The sequence below is a fragment of the Cryptomeria japonica genome, chromosome 11, assembly GCF_030272615.1.
Source record: "Cryptomeria japonica chromosome 11, Sugi_1.0, whole genome shotgun sequence".
In the NCBI taxonomy this organism is placed as follows: domain Eukaryota; kingdom Viridiplantae; phylum Streptophyta; class Pinopsida; order Cupressales; family Cupressaceae; genus Cryptomeria; species Cryptomeria japonica.
This window is the reverse complement of record NC_081415.1, coordinates 166472504-166493066: the sequence shown is the minus strand read 5'-3', so window position 1 is coordinate 166493066 and position 20563 is coordinate 166472504. Positions and strand designations below refer to the sequence as shown.

The 20563-nt window shown below is 36.2% G+C and overlaps 1 protein-coding gene across 3 annotated transcripts in view; it reads right to left on the bottom strand.

Annotated features, from left to right (window-relative positions):
- The window catches only part of LOC131032482 (uncharacterized), a 227653-nt gene that overhangs the window by 164944 nt on the left and 42146 nt on the right, over positions 1-20563 (bottom strand). For all 3 annotated transcript variants that reach the window (XM_057963474.2, XM_057963475.2, XM_057963476.2), the window contains one exon: positions 12571-12690. In XM_057963474.2, the coding sequence (XP_057819457.2) occupies positions 12571-12690 (120 nt within the window). The remainder of the gene's footprint in view (positions 1-12570; positions 12691-20563) is intronic.

Genomic DNA, 20563 nt, shown 5'->3' with positions numbered 1-20563 from the left:
TAGTTCCATTCAACCTTGGAGAGTAGGCAACTAACAAAGAAGACCGGGTGGTCCAATTCTTGTACATCCACTTGTGCCAATGTGGCCCAGATTGCATAGTTGGAGGTATCTACATGCACATAAAACTCCTTGTTCCAATCTAGGTACGCTAGGATAGTTGCACTAACCAATCTTGATTTCAGTTCAATAGATGCCTTTTCTTGTTCATCTCCCCATGTGAACGGTTGTCCCTTCTATGTTAGCATATCCAATGGGTACGAGATTTGAGCGAAGTTCTTTATAAACCTTTGGTAGTGTTGTGACCTAATCACACATCACCCCATCCCAAATAGGGACCCCCGAACTTGTAGGCCCTCTTGGTCTTTTGGTCTTGGTTTTTTGTGGTTTTTTGGTGGCAGTCTCGTCAGTCTCTCCACTTTGCAAGTGTTTGAGGGTCATTTGGATTTAATCTGCTTTTCGTTTAAGCGAGTTTGGTGAAGTCTAGCGCCTGTTTTGTCTTTTTTTAGGGTTTCTACCTTTTGTCCTAGATTTTAGGGGGTTTTGTTAAGGTTTCAAAGAAACTAAAAATAGGACTGGAATCAGGACCCTTCAAGGAACCTCCCAGTAAAATTTGAGCCAAAACAGAGCAACTTTCTATTTCTAGAAAGTTCCTATTTTTTAAGGATTTTACTGAGTCCCAGAATGTCATCATTTTGCAAAAAATCAAACATACTATTTTTAGTAAGTTTCTATTTATAGTAAGTCATTCCTGTATCATGTCTCTTGTCTAGGGGTCTAACGCTGACACTTCAAAGGTTTCTATTTTTGGAAAGTTTGTTTTGACAGGACCATTCGGGCAAGGTGACAAAGATCAAGCATTTGCAACTATTTCTAATTCCGAAAAGTCAGAAAGCAGACAAAGAAAGCTAGAAGATGGTTGAGTGTTGGAAGCCCATTCCTGAAATGGAAAGCTTGGGAAATTTGTCTTTGTTTGGAAAATCACCCCAAATCTTATATGGCGGCCTAATCCGGAAGAAACTCAAAAACTCCATCCAAGTCAGACAAAAGCATGAAAAGTTGAATTCCTCCTTCACAGTAAAAATCCGCCCCAAGCCAAGATCAAGCGCCAAAATGAAATATGCATGGAGAGATGGAAAATTGCGAGAATCCATGCCAAAGGTGAAATTACAAATAAAATCATAGTGAAAAATCTAAAAATACCAAGAAACATAATAATAAGGTTTAAAAAAAATGTTTATGTAATTTTCTTTATATCTTTTAATATCATAGATAATGTTAAATATTATTGAATTTTTTTAAAATTTTACAATCAATATTTTATAGAAAAAATTTAAAATATAAATAATTAATAATATTTTTTTAAATATAATGATAATATGAATTTTTAATTCTACTTAAACTAAGACAAAATTTTGAATTTTAGATATGAGATTTCTATATCTTCAAAAATAAAAATAAAAGATCAAATTTTAATATCAAACTAAAATTATTTAATATTTTTATTTCAATTATCTAAATTATTTTATATAAACTAAAAATTTATCTTTAAAATTATCTTATGTAAAAAATAAAAAAGAAGTACAATATAATAAAAGTAAATATCTGTAATTGTTTTTTTATTATTTTTTAGTTTATTATATATTTTTAAAAAACTATATAATTATATTGAATTAACTATCATCCATTTTTTAAAAATTTTATCAAAAGACGAAAAAAATTTAGAAATATAAAAAAATTGAACGTGCCTATTTTTAATTATTATTTTGTATTGTTGCCGTGTTGGATTGTACCATTCATAATTGAGTTACTTGGGTGTTGTAATATGCAAATCGAACACAAATCTTTTTCTTAAAAACTGTGTCATCATGATTCAAGCCTTGGCGTCATGATTCAAGCCTTGTTTGGGGACCAATCTGGAGTTTCATATTAACCATGACTGTCAATTGAAAGTTTGATCATTTAAACACCTTTATGCTTCGAATTGAAAATGACTTCCAACTTCGACAACTTCTGGTAAGCTGTCTATCTATCTAGCTGTAACAGCTGAAATATGGTAAGGCTTATTTAACACATTCAAATTATCATAAGATGAGCATTTGATGAATATAGAGTATGAAACAGACTCATAAATGCGTATGACCAATGTTTTTAATTATAATGTACCATAAAAAAATTATACATTAGAAAATCATTTATGATCAATGTTTTTAATTTTATGTACCGTAAAAATATTATACATTAGAAAACCATTTAAATTTTTTCCCTGTTACCTTTGATTGGTCATTTGTTTTTATTTTAAAGAAAAAACATAAAAAAACCAGCAAAAACTATACAGCCAATAGAAAAATGTAAAAATAAAAAGAGAAATTATATTAATAAATAAATTAAGGCAAACTACATAGAATAAACTATATGGGTTAAATATCTGACATGGTTTTCAAAGAAAAATTAATTGGAAAAGAGGGAGTAGTGAAAACATTAGTCTCAGCCTATAGATAGGTGGGACTAATAAAAATCCTCTATAAGCACTCTAGCCTCTTAGTAAGACATGTAATGATAGATGAGATGCATAGTTATACATGAAATGATCTCTCAACATATTGTCCTCAATTAAATGGCTTATGGGCAAATCATAAGGAATGAACATATGCATTTTTTTTTATAAGGAATGAACATAAAACAAAACCTATAGATGATAAAAGTAGACTTTTCATTACATCATGATATATCAAGAAAGGTATTATATGATCATGCTTTCTTAGTGGATTGGATTAATAAACATTTAATATAATTTTGTATCCACATATTCTTGTATCATGGATGCGGAAGCTTTAGGTGTTTCAGGGACTAATATTTTATTACCTTTTTGTTATGGAACTTAATTGTTGTGAACAAAAATATTTGGGTAGGTTGTCCGTTGTACTATCTAAGTTTCCAAGAATGGATGAAAAAATGGGACATTGATATACGGGAAGGTCCAAACACCAATGAAGAAATAAATAAATTTGTTGTAGTCAGTATAGAATGCATATTGTTATGTTTGATAATTTTGGTTACCCGACAGTGTATTAATTAATTGTATTAAGTGGGTTGTCACTCTCGGATAGTTATGTGTCAGTTGGTTGATGGTTGGTGTACCTCTTGGCAACCCTCAGGTCCTTTAAAAATGTCATGTACCACCAAGGAAGTAGGACCGTATTGTCGGGTCTATTGTAATCCTTGGCCAACCATCTCTGGTCTTCTTCTCTATAATAATTGCATGTGCGAATAAAAATACATTTTACTATTGTGTCTAGTATGCATTGCAATGTACATTATTATTTCCTGTATTTAATTTACCAGTTGTAGCGGTAAACATTTGTGAAAGAAAAATTCAAGAGTAGCTTATGGACAAAACAAAATGGGTGTAAAAAGGTCTATTATATCAAAGAATTCAACCCCATAGGAGACCATGAGGAAAAAGCCTACATAGGAGTGAATATTAAATGGAGAGCAAAAATGTTAATAGCTCAATTAAGAACTAGCTTCCATCACCTAAGGAGTGAAACAGGTAGACGGATGATACCTAAAGAAGAGTGGGAAAAGATAATATGCCTATTTTGCAACAAGGGGGCAGTAGAGACAGAGTGACATTTTGTCATGGAATGCTCAGCATACTCTATGAGGACATTTTGAAAACGAACTATTTAAACACTTTGTTTGAAGAAACAAAACTAGACAAAACAGCAAATCTATTGATCAAAATTTACTATAGAAGAGTAGATCTGGAGAAGAGGTTACAAATTGTATAAGGTTTTGGTGCCCTATTTTTTTGGGGAGGCGGGGGTGTGTTGTTCATGGGTCCCATAGGCTGCTTTGGCCTTGTAAATGTTATTAAAATCTTTCATTCATTCATCCCTTCCTTATCCTTATAAATTTCATCTATGGGTAGCGAGAAATGAATGAACTTTATAGTGATAATTAATTAATTCTCTTTTGTTTATACAAATGGTTCCAAAGGTTAATCAGAGAAAAAAGAAATAATAGTTCTAGCAACCTATCTTTTATTAATTAAAGGGAACTTAGCCCTTCTCTTGTTAGTGTTGTATGTTTGTGTTTCTGATGAATCAAAGTATATATGCATTAGCTCTTTGTCCAATTTCAAAAATTGATAGGAATACTTGTGTTGGTAGGATGTACCTCATAAGAAAGGTATGTGTGTATCACTTCTTGTACCCTTGCTCAAAGGTATATGGTTTAGAATCATGTGATTTGCTAGTAAAAGCAACAGATTAATTATTGTAGTAAAGATATTATTGTTTAGATGATCTTCATGCCAATTTTAAGGAATGAAATAGAATTACGCTTATTTCCAAATGAAATCTAGTCCATACCTTCATTTTATTAAAGAACTAAAAGAATGCTATAGTGGTTTTCCTTAAGTGGCAGGTCGCCTGCTATCATAGTGTTGATGTGTGTTTTATGCACATGCAAACATCAGAATAAAATACCAAAGTACTTTACCCTCTCTTGAACAAAATCACCTCAGATGCCAAGGGTAAGATCAACTAAAATGATTCCAAGGTTTCTACAGTCAGGTCTTGACAAGTGGGTAACTCAATGGTTGATGTGAATTGTTGTTTTCACTTGGGGACTTACACAATTGTCCGAATCAACTTCACTTATCATGAACATGAAATGGGTGTGCTGATAACTTAGGATTTGGCAATGTACTTCTTGACTTAATTCTAACAAGACTTTCTAAAACGGGGGCAAAAGGGAATACGGATAGGAAATCTATTCTAAGCCTAGAATGCAAGAAATGATGAATAAATTCAATGGAATCAAACTAGGCAAGGTCTCACCATCAAGTCGAACAGATTTTGACACGAGCTTAGTGCAATCATCTAAGGTGTATTTCATAGATATTCAAATTACTACCATCAAACATTGATACCATTCAAGTTGATGCATAACAATGGACGTATAATAATCAAAGTTAAGTTTGCATAAATTTCTAGTTGACCACGCACAGCACACTTACAATCAACAAGAGGCTAGTGGTATGGATTAATGGATTCCATACAAATACATTCAACAATTCTTTCATTCAATGTAACAAACATTGAAAAGCAAGTTCTAATCTAAAATTCTAGTCTAACTTGGAGGAATTGAGAACCTTGAATGCAAGACAACACTTAAACAAAAATCACCATCAAGTCGAACAATGATTTATATTCAAATCTGCAACATCTACCAACAATTCTAAAAAATCTCTCCCTTAAAAATGAGAGGCAATGAGGTATATATAGAGTCTCATACAAAATGGATGGCCAAGATTAAATCAAAATCAAGGGCCAAGATCGTGCCAACAAAACCCTAGAGTTTCCCTAATTAGGGTTTACATCAAAAATGGAGCCACCAACATATGGCCCAATAGAAAGACACCTAGTCATCAAATAGGGACTTCTAGAAGATTTTGTTCTGCATCTCTTTCTCTCACAGCATAATCCAAGAATCTAGCTAATATAGAATCCAACTCTATGGAAATACTAGGTAAGGTATCCTGTTGTAAATCAATCATGTCCAACACATTCAAGCAAGCATCCAAGGTGTTCTCTCAATCTGGCATGAGCTTCTGCGAATTGTGAACATGAATCAACAAAGAGACCAAGTCATCAATCTGACTCTTCTTCAAAGAGTCCAACTGATTGAAGTACATGAACTCCATTTTGTCTTTCAATTCTACTAAGTGTAAACCACTAGCTTCACTGACATCAACTCCCAATAACTCTTCAATTGAGACAAAGATCTTCGAGTGAATATCATGAATTGATCCTTCCATCTCTGCACAATTCTTTTGTGCGCTCTCATAAGTTGATTTCTTCATGGCTAATGAACAATGCCAGCCATGGAAATTGTATCTATCTCCATTATGCACATTATTTTCCCTGATCAATGTGGACATAGGAACTTTCTTCAAATCTCTAAGGCGTAGAATAGTATTCTCCTGAATAGGTCGGAATTCCTCCCAAACTCCCTCCAAATACTATATCCTGAATATGAGCCCTGGTGTCCTGTCAAACGCCTGGACAAAGTGAGTAAGGAAATCATCCGCCTATCTCTTTGTATCTTCAATCCATTTCTCCACTTCTGAGAGTGAATCTCTCGATGCCTCATAATGTGTATGTAGTCCATGATCAACTGCAATAGGAGAAATAAGGGTGGGATTCTCACGCCTTATCCCTGAAATGTATTATCTAAGTCTGATATTCTCTTCTTCGTACTTCTCTCTCTTTTCAATCTCCCGATCCAATCTCGCACTAATTGCCTTGACTATCACCAACCTCCTAGAATTCCTGCTCTTTTGTAGTACGGCCAAGGGAAACTGAAGTAATTTGAAAATCCATGGGAGTAGCAATGTTCGCTGTCACATCTCCAATAGGAACAGCCACCTGCGCAATCCGCATTCCTTTCTCATCTCTAGCCACGTGTGACAAAATCTCAGCTTTCTTTGGTTATTTTTCCTTGTTGCTCCTAGCTAAGTAGTCATCAATGTCATTAATAGGTTGTGCCTCTACCATCTTCTTACTTTTCTCCATACTCTTCATTAGCCAATCAGGAATAGCGGTCATCCATATCATCATTGAGACATATCTCTCGAACAAGCTCTCTCAATGCAAAGATAACATCATCATCAGGATTATCCCTAGTCAAATCATATACATTCTTCCCCAAACTAACCTCCAAAAGGACACTAGGAGATCCCGGTTGATCATCATCTTCATTAGGTGGAGCAAATGTAGCTGTGCCATGTAAATCCTGAGCATTCTTAGGTAATATTACTGTGTTCAGGCATTGCTCAAACTCTTTGTTTTATTCTGGCATTTCAACTTCCTTGATTGATGAGACAATGAGGGGAGGTGAAGGAATGATAGTCTTTTGTTTCTTCTTCTTAACCTCCTCAATCTTCATCCCTCTAGCCTTGACTTCTCCTAGTGTGTTCTTCCTTCGTTTGAGAGCTTGACTCTCCTCATCCCCATGAATCCTAATATCATTGATAGTCCTTTGATCATCCTCAGAAGCAGATTCCTCCGATTTCATCCTTTCATAAGTGAAGGTACCACCCATGTCAACTAAATTGTTCATCTGATTGTCTACCCATCCTCGAGAGAAACTCAAGACCTCTCTCATCAACACATTCAAATCTATCACTTCTTGTTCTGACCAATTAGGCAATAGAATCACCTTCTTCATTTCATTCTCATATAGTGGATGCGTATGATCCTTGTCATCTAATATTTGATCAAGAACGAAGAAAAGTCCACACTTCCTCATGAAATCCACTGACATTTTGAACCACATTCTTATTTCACTACTTGCTCGTCCATCAGGTTGGCCCAATAATCCTCTATGTCTACCTTGTGGATGAACTTATCTATCCTAATCCTTCCAACTTTCTTATCTGGATCAAATCTTTCTCTTTTCTTATATGTTGCAAATCCATAGAATGCAAGTTCCTCAATTGTTGTGCTAGTTGCTGCGGCGGATTGGCAAACCTCCAATGTCTTCCCTACGGAAATAGGAAATGACATTCTCGTTCTATGTTTATCCTTTTGGATAGAATCAAACTCCAGAAGCTGCCTCAGCACCTCCAGTAATATCATTTTCTCTGTAGGATACCTAGGAAGCCTGTAAGGTTCGGATTGAAATCTATGAATCCTTAGGTATGTGAAAGTGGGAAACCATATGTACCACAATCCATATTTCTCTATCAGCTATGTTGCCTCCTTCGACAACCTCTTGTGGATCCCACCTTGCAACATTCACGTTATGTACATAGTGAATGTGTCATTCACTCTCTTATAATCTTCAATTTGATACATGTTCAGCTGTGGATAACATTCATAACTCCTAAACTATCCTTGTTCATTACCGACTTCCCCTCTACATATCAATCCTTTATAGGTAACAAATCATGCAAGCAGGTATACCAAATAGGAAGTCATGGCGAATGATGTGGACCTCTCTACATTCTTTAGCTGAAAATCTAGAATGTCACTTATGATTTTCGACCAATTGATCAATGTTCCTTTCAGACAATCCTGGATGAAATAGAACATCCATCCATCATATATTGCACCCTGTGGCATCCCTATCACTCGATTAAGTAGGAATACTAAATCATTATATTGATCTTTGAAATCTGTGCACATGAGTGTCTTGGGAGCCTTGGAATGATGAGTCCTAGGATCGATCATCCACTCCTTGTTCACTACGGTCTTGCACGCATCCATCTTCTTCTTATATATTTCTTCATATTCATCCATGGTTCTATCTTTCATGTCTGTTCCACGTGGAACTCCTAACAACTCAGCAAGATATGATGGCACCCTTAGGAGCCTTGATCATTCGTGAACAAGGATCATAACATCGTGTACACTCCAAGATTAGCTCGCTACACTGTATGGACTATGGAAATCCAACGGCCTGATAAATACCACTCTTCATAATGTTCACATAAGCTGGAGAAGGAATCTGACTTTCAATTCTGAACATTTGTTGTCGCATCTGGCCCATGTTCAGGAAATGCATGTCCGTGTCTGTAATCTCCTTCCATCAGGATGACATCTTGGATTCTGGATAGAATCTTGTCTCAACTATCTTTTGTTGGTCCCTCCACATGCTAATTCCCGACTTTGACATTGCACCTGTATGAAGCTGGAAGTTAGACACTTTGGAAAGTTTATCTTGATAACAAGTTCTGATTTCCTAATGATTAGACAATTTTAAGAATGGAAATCAAGAAATTTATCCACATTCCTAATGAATAGTAAGTAAATATGACAAGATTAGGGTATGAAAATCATTAAAATCATGAATTTTCAGACTTAACAAAGTCTGAAGACACCTCCTTATACTTAGAAATTTTTTCAAGATTAGAGTGCAAAGGAGTATACTGGATCGGGAATTGAACTAAGAAAGGTGTGAAAAGTAGTATTTTCACACAAAAGTTGTCTGAGGATACCTTCCCGAGGTCAACAATGGCTGCCAACAAATTTGAAGACAACCTGTGCCTCTATAAATCAGTCATTAAAATCATGTTGCAATCGCGTGATATACAAAAATTTGATGAAAACAATCTTCCCATGATGAAAACAATCAATTCCAAGCATACATGTATGGCTGGTAAAATAAAAAAAAATTGAGAAGAAGTCTGAAAATGGTGGTTTCAAACTTACCAGCACCTTGCAAAGTGATAAAAACCCTGAAAATGATCACGAAAAGTCAAAGGAATGAGCTCCAAGCAAAATCACCAAGGTAGGTAAGTGGCTGGAAATGGTATTTTTTCTGAGGACAGCCTGCAACAATGGCTTCTCAGACCTACAACAGCACTTCGAAGCTCTGAAAACTCACTCAAAACTCCTCCATTCAGCCTCTAGACATAATCGCCTTGGGTGGAAGTCAGCTGAGAATGAAAATGTATGTCTGAAAATGCTGTGCCCAGCCAACAATGGAGGTCAATAATCTCAACAAAAGGTGAAAATCAGGTCTGAAAATGACAATCAGCAACCTCCCAGCTATGGCGCCACCAACCAAGGCAAACAATCACCAAAAATATAGGTAAAACCTCCCCAAAATAAAAATCGTCTTTCTCCCAAAAATGGCGCCACCTAGCCAAAATCGCCAAAGTCTGAAAAATCTGCAAGTAATCTCTTCCAATGGCAGCCAAAATAAATCGCCTAGGCTGGGAATGAAGGAAAATAAGCAATAAAAACAATCTTCAGCGCAATGGTGTCAACTTGACACTTGAACAAACTCACCAACTGGAGGAAAAATTGCCTGAGTAACACACTTGGCAAATATAATATTATTATAATGCTGGCCACCTTTTAAACTTGCTTTTGCCTTGAGTTTTCACCATACAAGTGATGTGGGATAAAACATTGTTATTTATACTAGCCTAGGGAAAATCGATTTGCTTCGAGAAGGTGAAATTCATTAAATGCTCATTGCAAATCATTTATTAATTGTTTTTAGTTTTTAAATAATCGTTGACGTTTGTAAAAACAATTAAATGTGGGGTCAATTTATTAAAAAGATTTCAAAAATTAAATCAAATTGACCATTAGGGGGGAAAATCGATCCATAATGGGATAAAAATCCCACTGAAAAATTATTAAAATCATAAAAAATGGCAATTAGGGGAAATTCGACCCCTATTAGGATAAAAATCCTAACAAAATTTCATCAAACTTTGCACAAAATTGTCTCCAAGGGAAAATCAATCCAAGTCTGGAGAGAAAATTCCAATTCAAACTTGCCACTTAGCACAAAAAATCCTCTTGGATGAAAATCGACCCCAATCTGGACAGTTATCCGGACCCAAAATCATTAAAATCCTCAACATTTCGTCATAAAAGTCCTAGTGGAAAATCAATAGGCATCAGGAATCATCATTTTAGTCCTCGCTAAAGTCATCCACAATCCTGGGTGGAAAATCGTGGGTTGTCAGGAAAAATTCCCCCACTTAGTCAAATTTTGAGCATCCTAGTGGAAAATCGCCTCGTGTCTAGATAATGAGTGGGGGAAAAATTAGGTCCATTTGGAATACAATAGAAATTCACCACCAGTCAGGATTTTGAGTGGGGGAAAATCATGGGTCATCAAGAATGTGGGGGGGAAAACACCTCTTGTAAAGAATTTTGACATTTTGACCCTTGGAACATGGATTTTCATCCTGAATTTAACAGTTTAACCATTCAAAATCATCTGGACACTTAGAATTTTCAATAAAACGCATTGGGACTTAAGCAAATTTACCAAAATATGAGCGAAACAAAAAGAAACCTATCGGGATTAAGTGCCAAATCAACTTGCATAACCACCTAGGAGCGAGAAAACAACTCCTAAAGGTCTTAAAACACCTAGGCACTTAAAAATCACCGACAAGGACATTCAAAAACACGTTGACACTCAAAAAGGTCTACACTTAGACAAAATTAGGATCGTTTAAAATTTCAATTTTTACGCACTTGATCCTATAACTCTTAGACAAAATTAGGATCGTTTAAAATCTCAATTTTTACGCACTTGATCCTATAACTTCAAAACCCTAAACGACAATTAGGCATGATAAAAAATCTGAGACTTGGGCACGGGAACTCAAAATTGCCCACTATGCTGCCAAAACCCTAAACTAACCAATGCAAGAAGCAAGAAAGAGGGGGTCCCCGTTTGTAATGGGGCGATGTGTGAAAAGGTCACAAGATATAGGTAGCTTAATTATTCTACAATGTGAATGCATGCCACTTAGTAGACAGAGCTGATACAACTCTCTACTATCATGTAGTTAGTTATTTTGTGAACCCATTTGAATGAGTGCATTGTTTGAGGAATCTCCCCTCTTCCTTGGTGAAAGAATTTGATGTTCTCCATGTATGTGTGCATCACCTACATGGGTTATTATGCATGTGTCGTGGTGCTTGTGTTAGTTTTGTCAAGGGGCGATACTCATGTAAGTTTGTGGGCAAAGTAACTTGTAGTTGTGATTGAAAAAAAAATTGTTGTGTTTTCAACCTATAATTAGGCATTACAATAACAAACTTGTGCTGGTGTCTCAAGGTACCTTACTAATCCCTTCAAACAAAAAATAAGCAAACTGTGCTAAATGCAAATAAAGATATTGATATCTAAGCCCTATGGATAAGATAATCTCCATCTAGTTCCAAGTCTCTCTAAGGCATTGCACAAACATTTCTATTTACAGACCAATGAGAGTAGAAGAAAGATGGCATCCTCGATTGAACCAAAGTATACACATTATGGTAAGAAATTCCCATAGTGATGCTAATGCAAACGAAGATGATTGTAATGAAAGAGATGATCCTGCAAGTGGGAAGATTCAAATGCAAGCAACAATTGATTACTACATTTGAAATGACCATCTATTGACCCTAAGAAACAAAGTAAGCAGATATGAATTATAAAACATTAAGGGAAAGCATAACAACAATATAGAGGTAAGAGCACAATTATCTTGAAGTAGGGAAAACACAAATAATAATTTATCGCATTTCATATTCATCCATACAAACATAAGCTGGAAAAAGAAGAAAATGTTTACATTGTATGACAAGTCTGTTCAAAGCTAAGAACTATTATTAAAATAGTTGATTACTTATGATGAGAAAGAAAGGAAAAGAACCTGCAAGAGAAAAGCAACAAAGAAATAAATAGAGCCCCATGCCACCTCCCCTACCCCCATTAGAAAGTCATGAAATTTTAGAAGGGAAACAAATAATGGATGTATTGATGAAATAGGACATGTCAGCACGAAAAATAAGAATATGAGTGAAAAGCGTTATTTGATGAGAAAGGAGTCTTCTGGAATTTAGGAGATCATGACTGTTTCAATGCCCCAAAGGCAGTCATACGAATCCTTTTAGGAAAAACATAAGAGTATGATGCTAGAAAACAAACAACTTCTTGCCATGGGTTCTATGATTCCCATCCCATTTTCAGCAGTTCATTTTTTCAGAGTGGAAAATACCATACTTAGTAATTTATATTTCATAGTGATATACCAACCTTTGTATGATACACAGAACTAAAGTCCATGTAGGCAAAGTCAAGTCCAGATAGACCTGCAACCTCCATGTAAACTTGGAAATCAGTGGCAGATTTTATTGCACCAGAATGGAATATATCCTGCAGAAAAGAAAACGAAAGGGTGACTACTTGAAAAAAAGGTTCATAAAAGGGAAAATAATCATGAAAAAAGTTCTACTCTCTTTACTTGTGAAACAGAGAAACTATTTAAACATTTTGAAAAGAATAACTATCTGATTTTAAATACCTTCCAGTTCCCATATGAAAACTACTAAAATTCTTCTCTAGATCCTTTCTTATTTATGATACTGAGAGTATTCACATTATGAAGTTATGAATTAGTCCAAATGGCAAACAATATCCCTACTCAATGACAACAAAGTCCAAAAATGTGTCACGGGAGTATGGTCACCACCAAACCTAATATGGCAATCCTCAATAGGGATCATTTGTTGTTCATCATTCCCATATTACTGGGAATAGAAAGCACTAATTGGTGGCTGCAAATAACTCTGCCATGTACTTTCTACCAGATGGTAATTGGACCTTTAATGTTCATTCAGTGAGATATTAAGTGGCTGACAAGTGTTCATCCAAGAGATTAATGCGCCCTCTATTGGATCCAAAATGCATCATGATGATTTTTTTCAACATAATGTTGATTTTGAGGAAAGGACAAGAAATCTAAGGCTTCTAGATGCCAAATAGGACTCAAAAGGCAAGAAAGTTGATCAGAAGATGAGGACTTCAGTACTGTGTAGTTGGGGAATAGGGTCCATTTTAAGACCCAAATTGGAGCCAAGGGAAGATTTCAAAAAAACACAAAATTAGGGTTTTGGACAGCAAAACAGAAACCAATACCTAGCATCAGCATAGCCCTACACTAACATTAATACATGGCCAAAAAAATAATTTCACTAACATCAGTATTCATCTTCAATGAGATAGATGATAGGGGTCAAAAACCACTTGGACATTGATATTAGTGCACCCACTCCTGGCATCAGCATGGATAACCCTTGACATCTCCTAATTTGCATCAATAAGTGGCGTTGATGCCTTAGGCTGACATTACTGGCCTCTTTCCATGACCTTACACCAAGTAGTTGAGACCCTTAAAAGCTAACAATATCAGAAGTTTCATAGCATACTTTTCCGAGATAGCTGCACCTCTCCACACATTGACATCAAGAACTGAGTCACTTGTGTGGAGAAAGTCTCAAAGTCAAAACAAGCTATCCACGAGATGAAGAGAAAGATTCACAATGCACCAATACTAATTCTAAGTTAACCAATTTGTAAATACACTTGAAATAGAAACAATGAATCAAAATATGCAATGGAGGAAACATTGATGCAAAAAGAAAAACCAATGTGTTATCATTTTAAGTTATTATTGAGGGTAGCATCGAAGTCCCAACATACAACAAAGACTTGCATTCATCAGTCCAAGCTGCAAATAACTAGAAGCGCTATGATCCATCCAAATCACCAGCATATCTAGTACTTACTAACTCAAAGAAAACTATAGAAGGAACACCGTTTCATGTGGATTGGTTTTGCTGCAATAGATCGATCTGTTGATCAAGCACAAGAAAAGGGTGAACAACAAGATTGCTAACAAGTTATAATTACAATCCTGTATGTAGAGTCTTTTGGTCATTATAAGTACCAACATCAATATGTGGATGAATTAGAGTTCTAAGAAGTGAACTCTATGCTATTGAGCTGAAAGTTGAGTATTCCTTGGATGACCAAAAAGTGAACCAACTATGCAAGTTGTGGGCTCCATGAGAAGAAAGCATGATACAATGCATGGGCAAAGCCCACACTTTGGGAGTGGCAACTCTGTTCAAGATAAGGAAGACTGGTTAACTTGTGCATATGCCTATATCAGCAAAAGCTGCAAGTGGACATCACCAAATTCATATAGGGTTGTATATCATCTCATAAAAGCAAGCCATGTAACTTGAAGTCATCATAAATGCCAGTCTCAATCCCCAAATAACCATAGGAAAGCTTCTTCATGCCACTTTTCAAGGGCTTTCAACAAACTCAACAAGGTTATGATTATCTATTTGTCATTGTGAACAAAACTAATACAAATTCTGCCATGGTTGTGGACATCACCAAATTCATATAGGGTTGTATATCATCTCATAAAAGTAAGCCATGTAACTTGAAGTCATCATAAATGCCACTCTCGATGCCCAAATAACCATAGGAAAGCATCTTCATGCCACTTTTCAAGGGCTTTCAACAAACTCAACAAGGTAATGATTATTTATTTGTCATTGTGAACAAAACTAATACAAATTGTGTCATGGTTCCATGCCAAAAGACAGGCATCCAAAACAGACTCACTTGTATAGAGATTCTTTTAAACTTTCCAAATTCATTCATTTCCTAAATAAGTTCTAAAAGGTAATATGGAGCAAAGTAAACACCAAGTTGTGGAGGTCAATAACTAGAAATAAGTTGTTAGCAAAGGCATATGCATTTGCTTCAAGAATATAACCAAGAACATCTTAGCAAAGGAAGAGAGCTAACCATACACAAAGCATTGCTATAATCAATCTGCAACTCAACACATGTTTAAAGTAATGAGGAGAGCTCTACTGGGGAAGGTGAAAAGTTATCCTCGATTGTTCTCCTTCCTCTTGCTTTTCTTTTAAAATTGGTCTAATTGCGTTTCTTAAACCCCTTTGTAGTTTTTTATTCTGTTTTTTTTATGCTCTTGGGTTTTGTCTGTGTCTTAGCATCCCTTGTTTGTGTTTCCAATTTCTTCTATTGGATTATTTTACCTATGCTTACTCTATAGTTTTAGGTTTAGTGTGTACATTTATACCTGTTCCCTGATATCTAAGCTCCTACAAAGGGTTTCATCTTGCAATTTTTGGAGGTGGCTATATGCAAGGACTCTTGACTCGATGGAAGCAAGAAATGATGAGCCAAGAGATGGTGTTGGGGCTAATACCTTGTCTTTCAAAGATGTTTTGATTTACATGAAAGATACTTGTGGGAGGAGTCGTGTTTTGTATTCATGGTAATAGAGGGGACTCACAAGGATAGGTGCAAACAAAATGGCATGCTAGGTGACCACGCCTCTATTTTAAACCTTACACAAATGCTGAAATGCTTGAATTTCTTGATAAAGAGAAAAATGGATTAAAGTTTGTTGAAATGCTCTGTGTGCATCTTATGCCTAAAGCTCTTCCTGCAAGAAAAAATATTTATGAATGGCTGACTTATGTATGGAGTTAAAAATCGGGTTTGTATGTTAAATTTTTTATTATAATTCAAAAAGTGCTCTTCATCGTATGCCTTAAGAGGAACAGTATGCAACAAAAAAATATTACAGCTAAAATTTTCTGGTATGTGGAAAGGCATATGTTCAAGGCTTGTGCTTGGGATCTGTTGTGAGGTATTCACACGTCGCCCATTGCAAATGGGGACCCCCATTTTTTGCTTTCTAGGGTTAGCTCTTTTGGTTTTGTTGTTAGTCATTTTAGTGTCTTAGCCTTTGCATTGAAGGGATTGAATCAGGTGGATCTCCTCAAGAGGTCAGGTCAATTGAGTGATTAGGGGTGATTTAGATCATTCCTAGGGTGTTTTTTGTGTATTATCCGGTCGCACTTCAAGTTGCTAAATCAAACCTTGGTTGAATGCATAATGTCCTCCTAGGTCCCATCCCTTACATAAAGGACAAAGCGAATTCGCCTTAAGAAGTCTGGAATGTTATCCTGATCTTGATCTTGAAATGTCCTGAAATTTGGCTGGAATGTTATCCTGATCCTGATCTTGAAATGTCCTGAAATTTGGCTAAGTCTGGAATGTCGTCCTGATCCTGAAATAACCTGAAATTTGGCTAAGTCTGGAATGTCATCCTGATCCTGAAATGTCCTGAAATTTGACTGTCTGGAAAATTGAAGAATCCTCCAAAAACTAGATTTTGCATTATAACTCCAGGAGGTCCGAAACCACTCTCAAACATCCTAACAATATATATGGAATATAACTTAAAGTATAAGTGACATTTCCATATATGGAATATAACATTTAAGTATAAGAAAGAAGAAAGATATAAGGAAATGTCACTTATACTTAAATGTTATATTCCATATATGAATCCAGACGGAGAGACTAACATGCCAAATTCGCTCTTGTACCTTGCCAAAGGACAAGCGAATTTCTCTTAGCTTGGGTACCTTGCTGAGGGTTTGGAGCGAATCAAGGTAAGACATGCATCTTACAAGAAAAATTTGAAGGAGTCTCCACTTAAGCTCTCTTAAAAGGTTTGAACTAGTTAAAATTCATGAGCAATGATGTGAAAATTGAGTGAAAATATGAATTTCGCTCTTGTACCTTCCAAAGGGACAGGAGCAAATTTCACCTTCGCCCCTGTACCTTGCCAAGGGTCAGAAGCGAATTATTCAAAAACATTAACTTTGCCCCAAATTTTAAAGCAAATTGCCCTCAAGGTCTTTTCCTAAGATGGTTTGAAGCTAAAATAGCATGAACAAGCAAGCTAAGAGGAAACCTTATCAATGCCTAAGCCCTATTTACCAGTTTCGCTCTTGTATCTCTCAAAGGGTCCAGAGTGAATTCCTCTTGAGGCCTGTACTTTGACCCTTCCAAAGGTACAAGGGCAAAACCCTTGAAAGGTCCTAATTTCTCATTCAAGCAATTGAATGAATCTTACTAGGGAGCAAATCGACTTGATCATGATGGAAGAAGGATTCAAAAGCTAAGTTCAAGGTGTAGTATTAAGGAATGGTGAAAGAATTGAATCAAAAGAAGAATTTTGCTCCTAACCCTTCCAAAGGTACAAGAGTGAATTGCTTTAAGGGGTCACGTAACTTGCCAAGGTACTCAAGCGAACTTGTTAAGGATTGTGCTTTGATCCCAAATTTGAGCAAGAAAACCCTTAGGATGCCTTCCAAGCATGGACCAAGGTTAAAGCAAAAGTAAAATGAAGGATGAATTAAGCATGAAAAGCCAATTCGCTCCTGACCCTTCCAAGAGGACAGGAGCGAAAAAATTTTAAGGGCCTTGTACCTTGCAGAGGGTCCAAAGCGAAGTTAGTCTTAGACCTTCTTTGGGATAAATTTAGTGATGTCTTCATGTGAGAGGAGGTTGAAGTTTAAAGCATTGACGAGTGAATGATTATGAGAAATTGAGTGGAATTTGAGCAAAAACGCTAAATTCACTTGCTTTGACGAGTGAATGATTATGAGAAATTGAGTGGAATTTGAGCAAAAACGCTAAATTCGCTCCTAACCCTTCCAAGGGTACAGGAGCGAAATTTCTTGAGGAGAGTGTCTTGCTAAAGAAGAAGTGTTGAGAGCCTCTTTGAAGGTCATTTTAACGTTCAACGTATCCTAAGCCTCCATAGGATCGTAGGTTTTAAGTGAGATTTCATCAAAGGAGTGAGAAAACCAAAGACATCACCTAATTCGCTCCTGACCCTTCCAAAGGTACAGAAGCGAATTCTCCTTAAGAGCCCTATACCTTGCTATGAATTTAAGCTAAAACCTTTTAGAGGTCGATTTGGTTAGGAGAGGAGTTGAAAATCAAAGAGAAAAGCAATGAGTATCATGTTCAAGCATGAATTGAGTTGAGAAGGTCAATTTGCTCATGTACCTTCCAAAGGTACCAGAGCGAATTTCTTGGAGGACATGTACCCTGTAAAGGGTCCAGAGCGAAATTGCCTCGAGAACCTTCCAAGTGAGATAAAATGATGTGAACATCCAAAGAATGAGTGAATTGAGTAAGTTTTGTGCTAAAGCTAAGCCTATCTTCCAAATTCGTTCATGTACTTCACTAGAGGACCAAAGCAAATTTCAATAATAGCATGTACCTTGCTACACCTTTGGAGCAAATTTCCTTAAAGTCTTGTCCCATGTTCTCACAACGAGTTCTTTTATGTTAATTCAATTATCCAAAGATGCAAACTTCATGTATACTTAATACTATCTTTTGTTTGTTTTGCAGGAAGCAAGGACGAGGGGGACCTCTTCAAGCTTCATCATCATCAAGGATACCTCAAATGCATGGAGGAAGAATCAAAGTGCTACTAAGTTGAAAGACCTCAAGTGTTCAAACAGTTGCAAGCAGTAGAGCCAAATATCCTCAAAGTCCTCATTCTATAGCATAGAGAAATCACAAGATATCAGAAGAAGGATCATACGAACATTCCAAGGTGAGATGAGCTTCCAAAGAAGAAGGAATGACTTGATCATCAAACACAAGAGAGCCAAGGAAAGGTACACCATTCATCAAGTACATCAAAGATGAAGGAGGATCAACCAAGGTCAATGCAAGGGTACGTTGAAGAAGCAAATAGTTTCAAAAGAGTTAATCAAAGTTAGCTTCTCATCATCATCATATTGAGTATCAAGAGACATTGCTCAACGTTCCTCAAGGTGGCATCCCAATCACTATTCCTCCAATCAGAAGACTCCACATCAAAGTGTCCAGATTCAATGAATCACGATTACGCACAGAGGCACAAACTCTGATGTACCTACCCCTGTTTCCTATTGGCTCACAAACATTGAATGTAATTTTCTCATTGGCTTAGAGAGTTTGTTGTAACAAACCCTAATTAGGGTTTCCATCTTGTAATCTCGTCCATTGATCTCAAATTGATCTGAGTCGTTGAACTGTATTATGAGCTCTCTATATAAAGCACTGCCTCTTCGTTTGTAAAGGTTAATAGTGGTTAGAATAGCTAATAGTCAATAGTGAGTAGTCAATAGAATAAGCAATTAGAGTAGAGTAGGAAGAGAGGGCAAGAAAATGTTTCCTTGGTTGTAAAAGACTCCATTTTCATTGAAGATATGGTGAAATATGTTGTTTTCTTGCAATATGCATGGTTTCTTGTTGAATCTTCATATTAGATGGTAGATAATTAGATTGAATGGAGAAAATTGTTGAATGCACTCATGTGGAATCTGCCTAGTCCATACCACTAGCCTCTTGTTGATTGAAGTGCGCCATGCGTGGTCAACTAGCATTGAATGAGCTTAACTTCAAATTGTTATGCGTCCATTGTTTATGCATTGACTTGGATGGTGATCAATGTTTGACGGAAACGATTTGAACATCTTCAAAATTCCCTTAGAAGATTGCACTGAGCTAGTGTCGAATTGTTCAGTCTAATAGTAAGACCTAGCCCAGTAGGACTCCACCTAGTCGTTCATCTATTTCTTACATTCAAGGTCCTAGAATAGATTCTCTGAACCCTATGCTTTTGATATTTCTTTATTTCCCAGTAAGTAGTTAGGACTTAAATTCCAGCTAATCAAGCATTCAGGCATTCGAATGTAAGTCCCTTTGTGAATTCCAGCATAATCACATCAAACCAATGAGCTTATCCACACGTAGACACCCTACATACCAGAACCTTGGAGTTATTTCGATTGATCCTTAGGCAAATCTTCAGCATTCAAATAACTTTGTTCAAGAGAGGATAAGATACTTATGGTATTTTATTTTGTGTTCCCATGTGCATAAGAAATACATCAACAGGATCCAATTACTAATCTTAAGGATGTTATGAAATACTCTCCTAAGTGGTTTGAAATATGTATGTTCCTCCAGGTTTGTGGTTCCTACTTTTGTAAGTTCTGAAATCCTTAGGAGAAGTCATTAAAATGAAAGACACAAGGTCTACTCTTCTACATATCAATGCAAGAGTATATATCCTTGTACTTGTTCCCACACCCATACCATAACTAGTAACTTAGGTTTGATGATTCCCCTAATTGGATCTTGAGCAAAGGTTTAAGTGTCTAAAGCCACATGAGTTGATCAGATATCTTGGTATTCCTTTTGTCCTTAATCCATCCCTTAAAGATGTGGAGTTGGGTTATGAACAAGCTGAACGGTAAGATTTTAAAATGGCAAGGTAACATATTATCTCTCGCTATGAGGTTTCAAGTTTGTTAGAAGGTATTTTCCTCATACA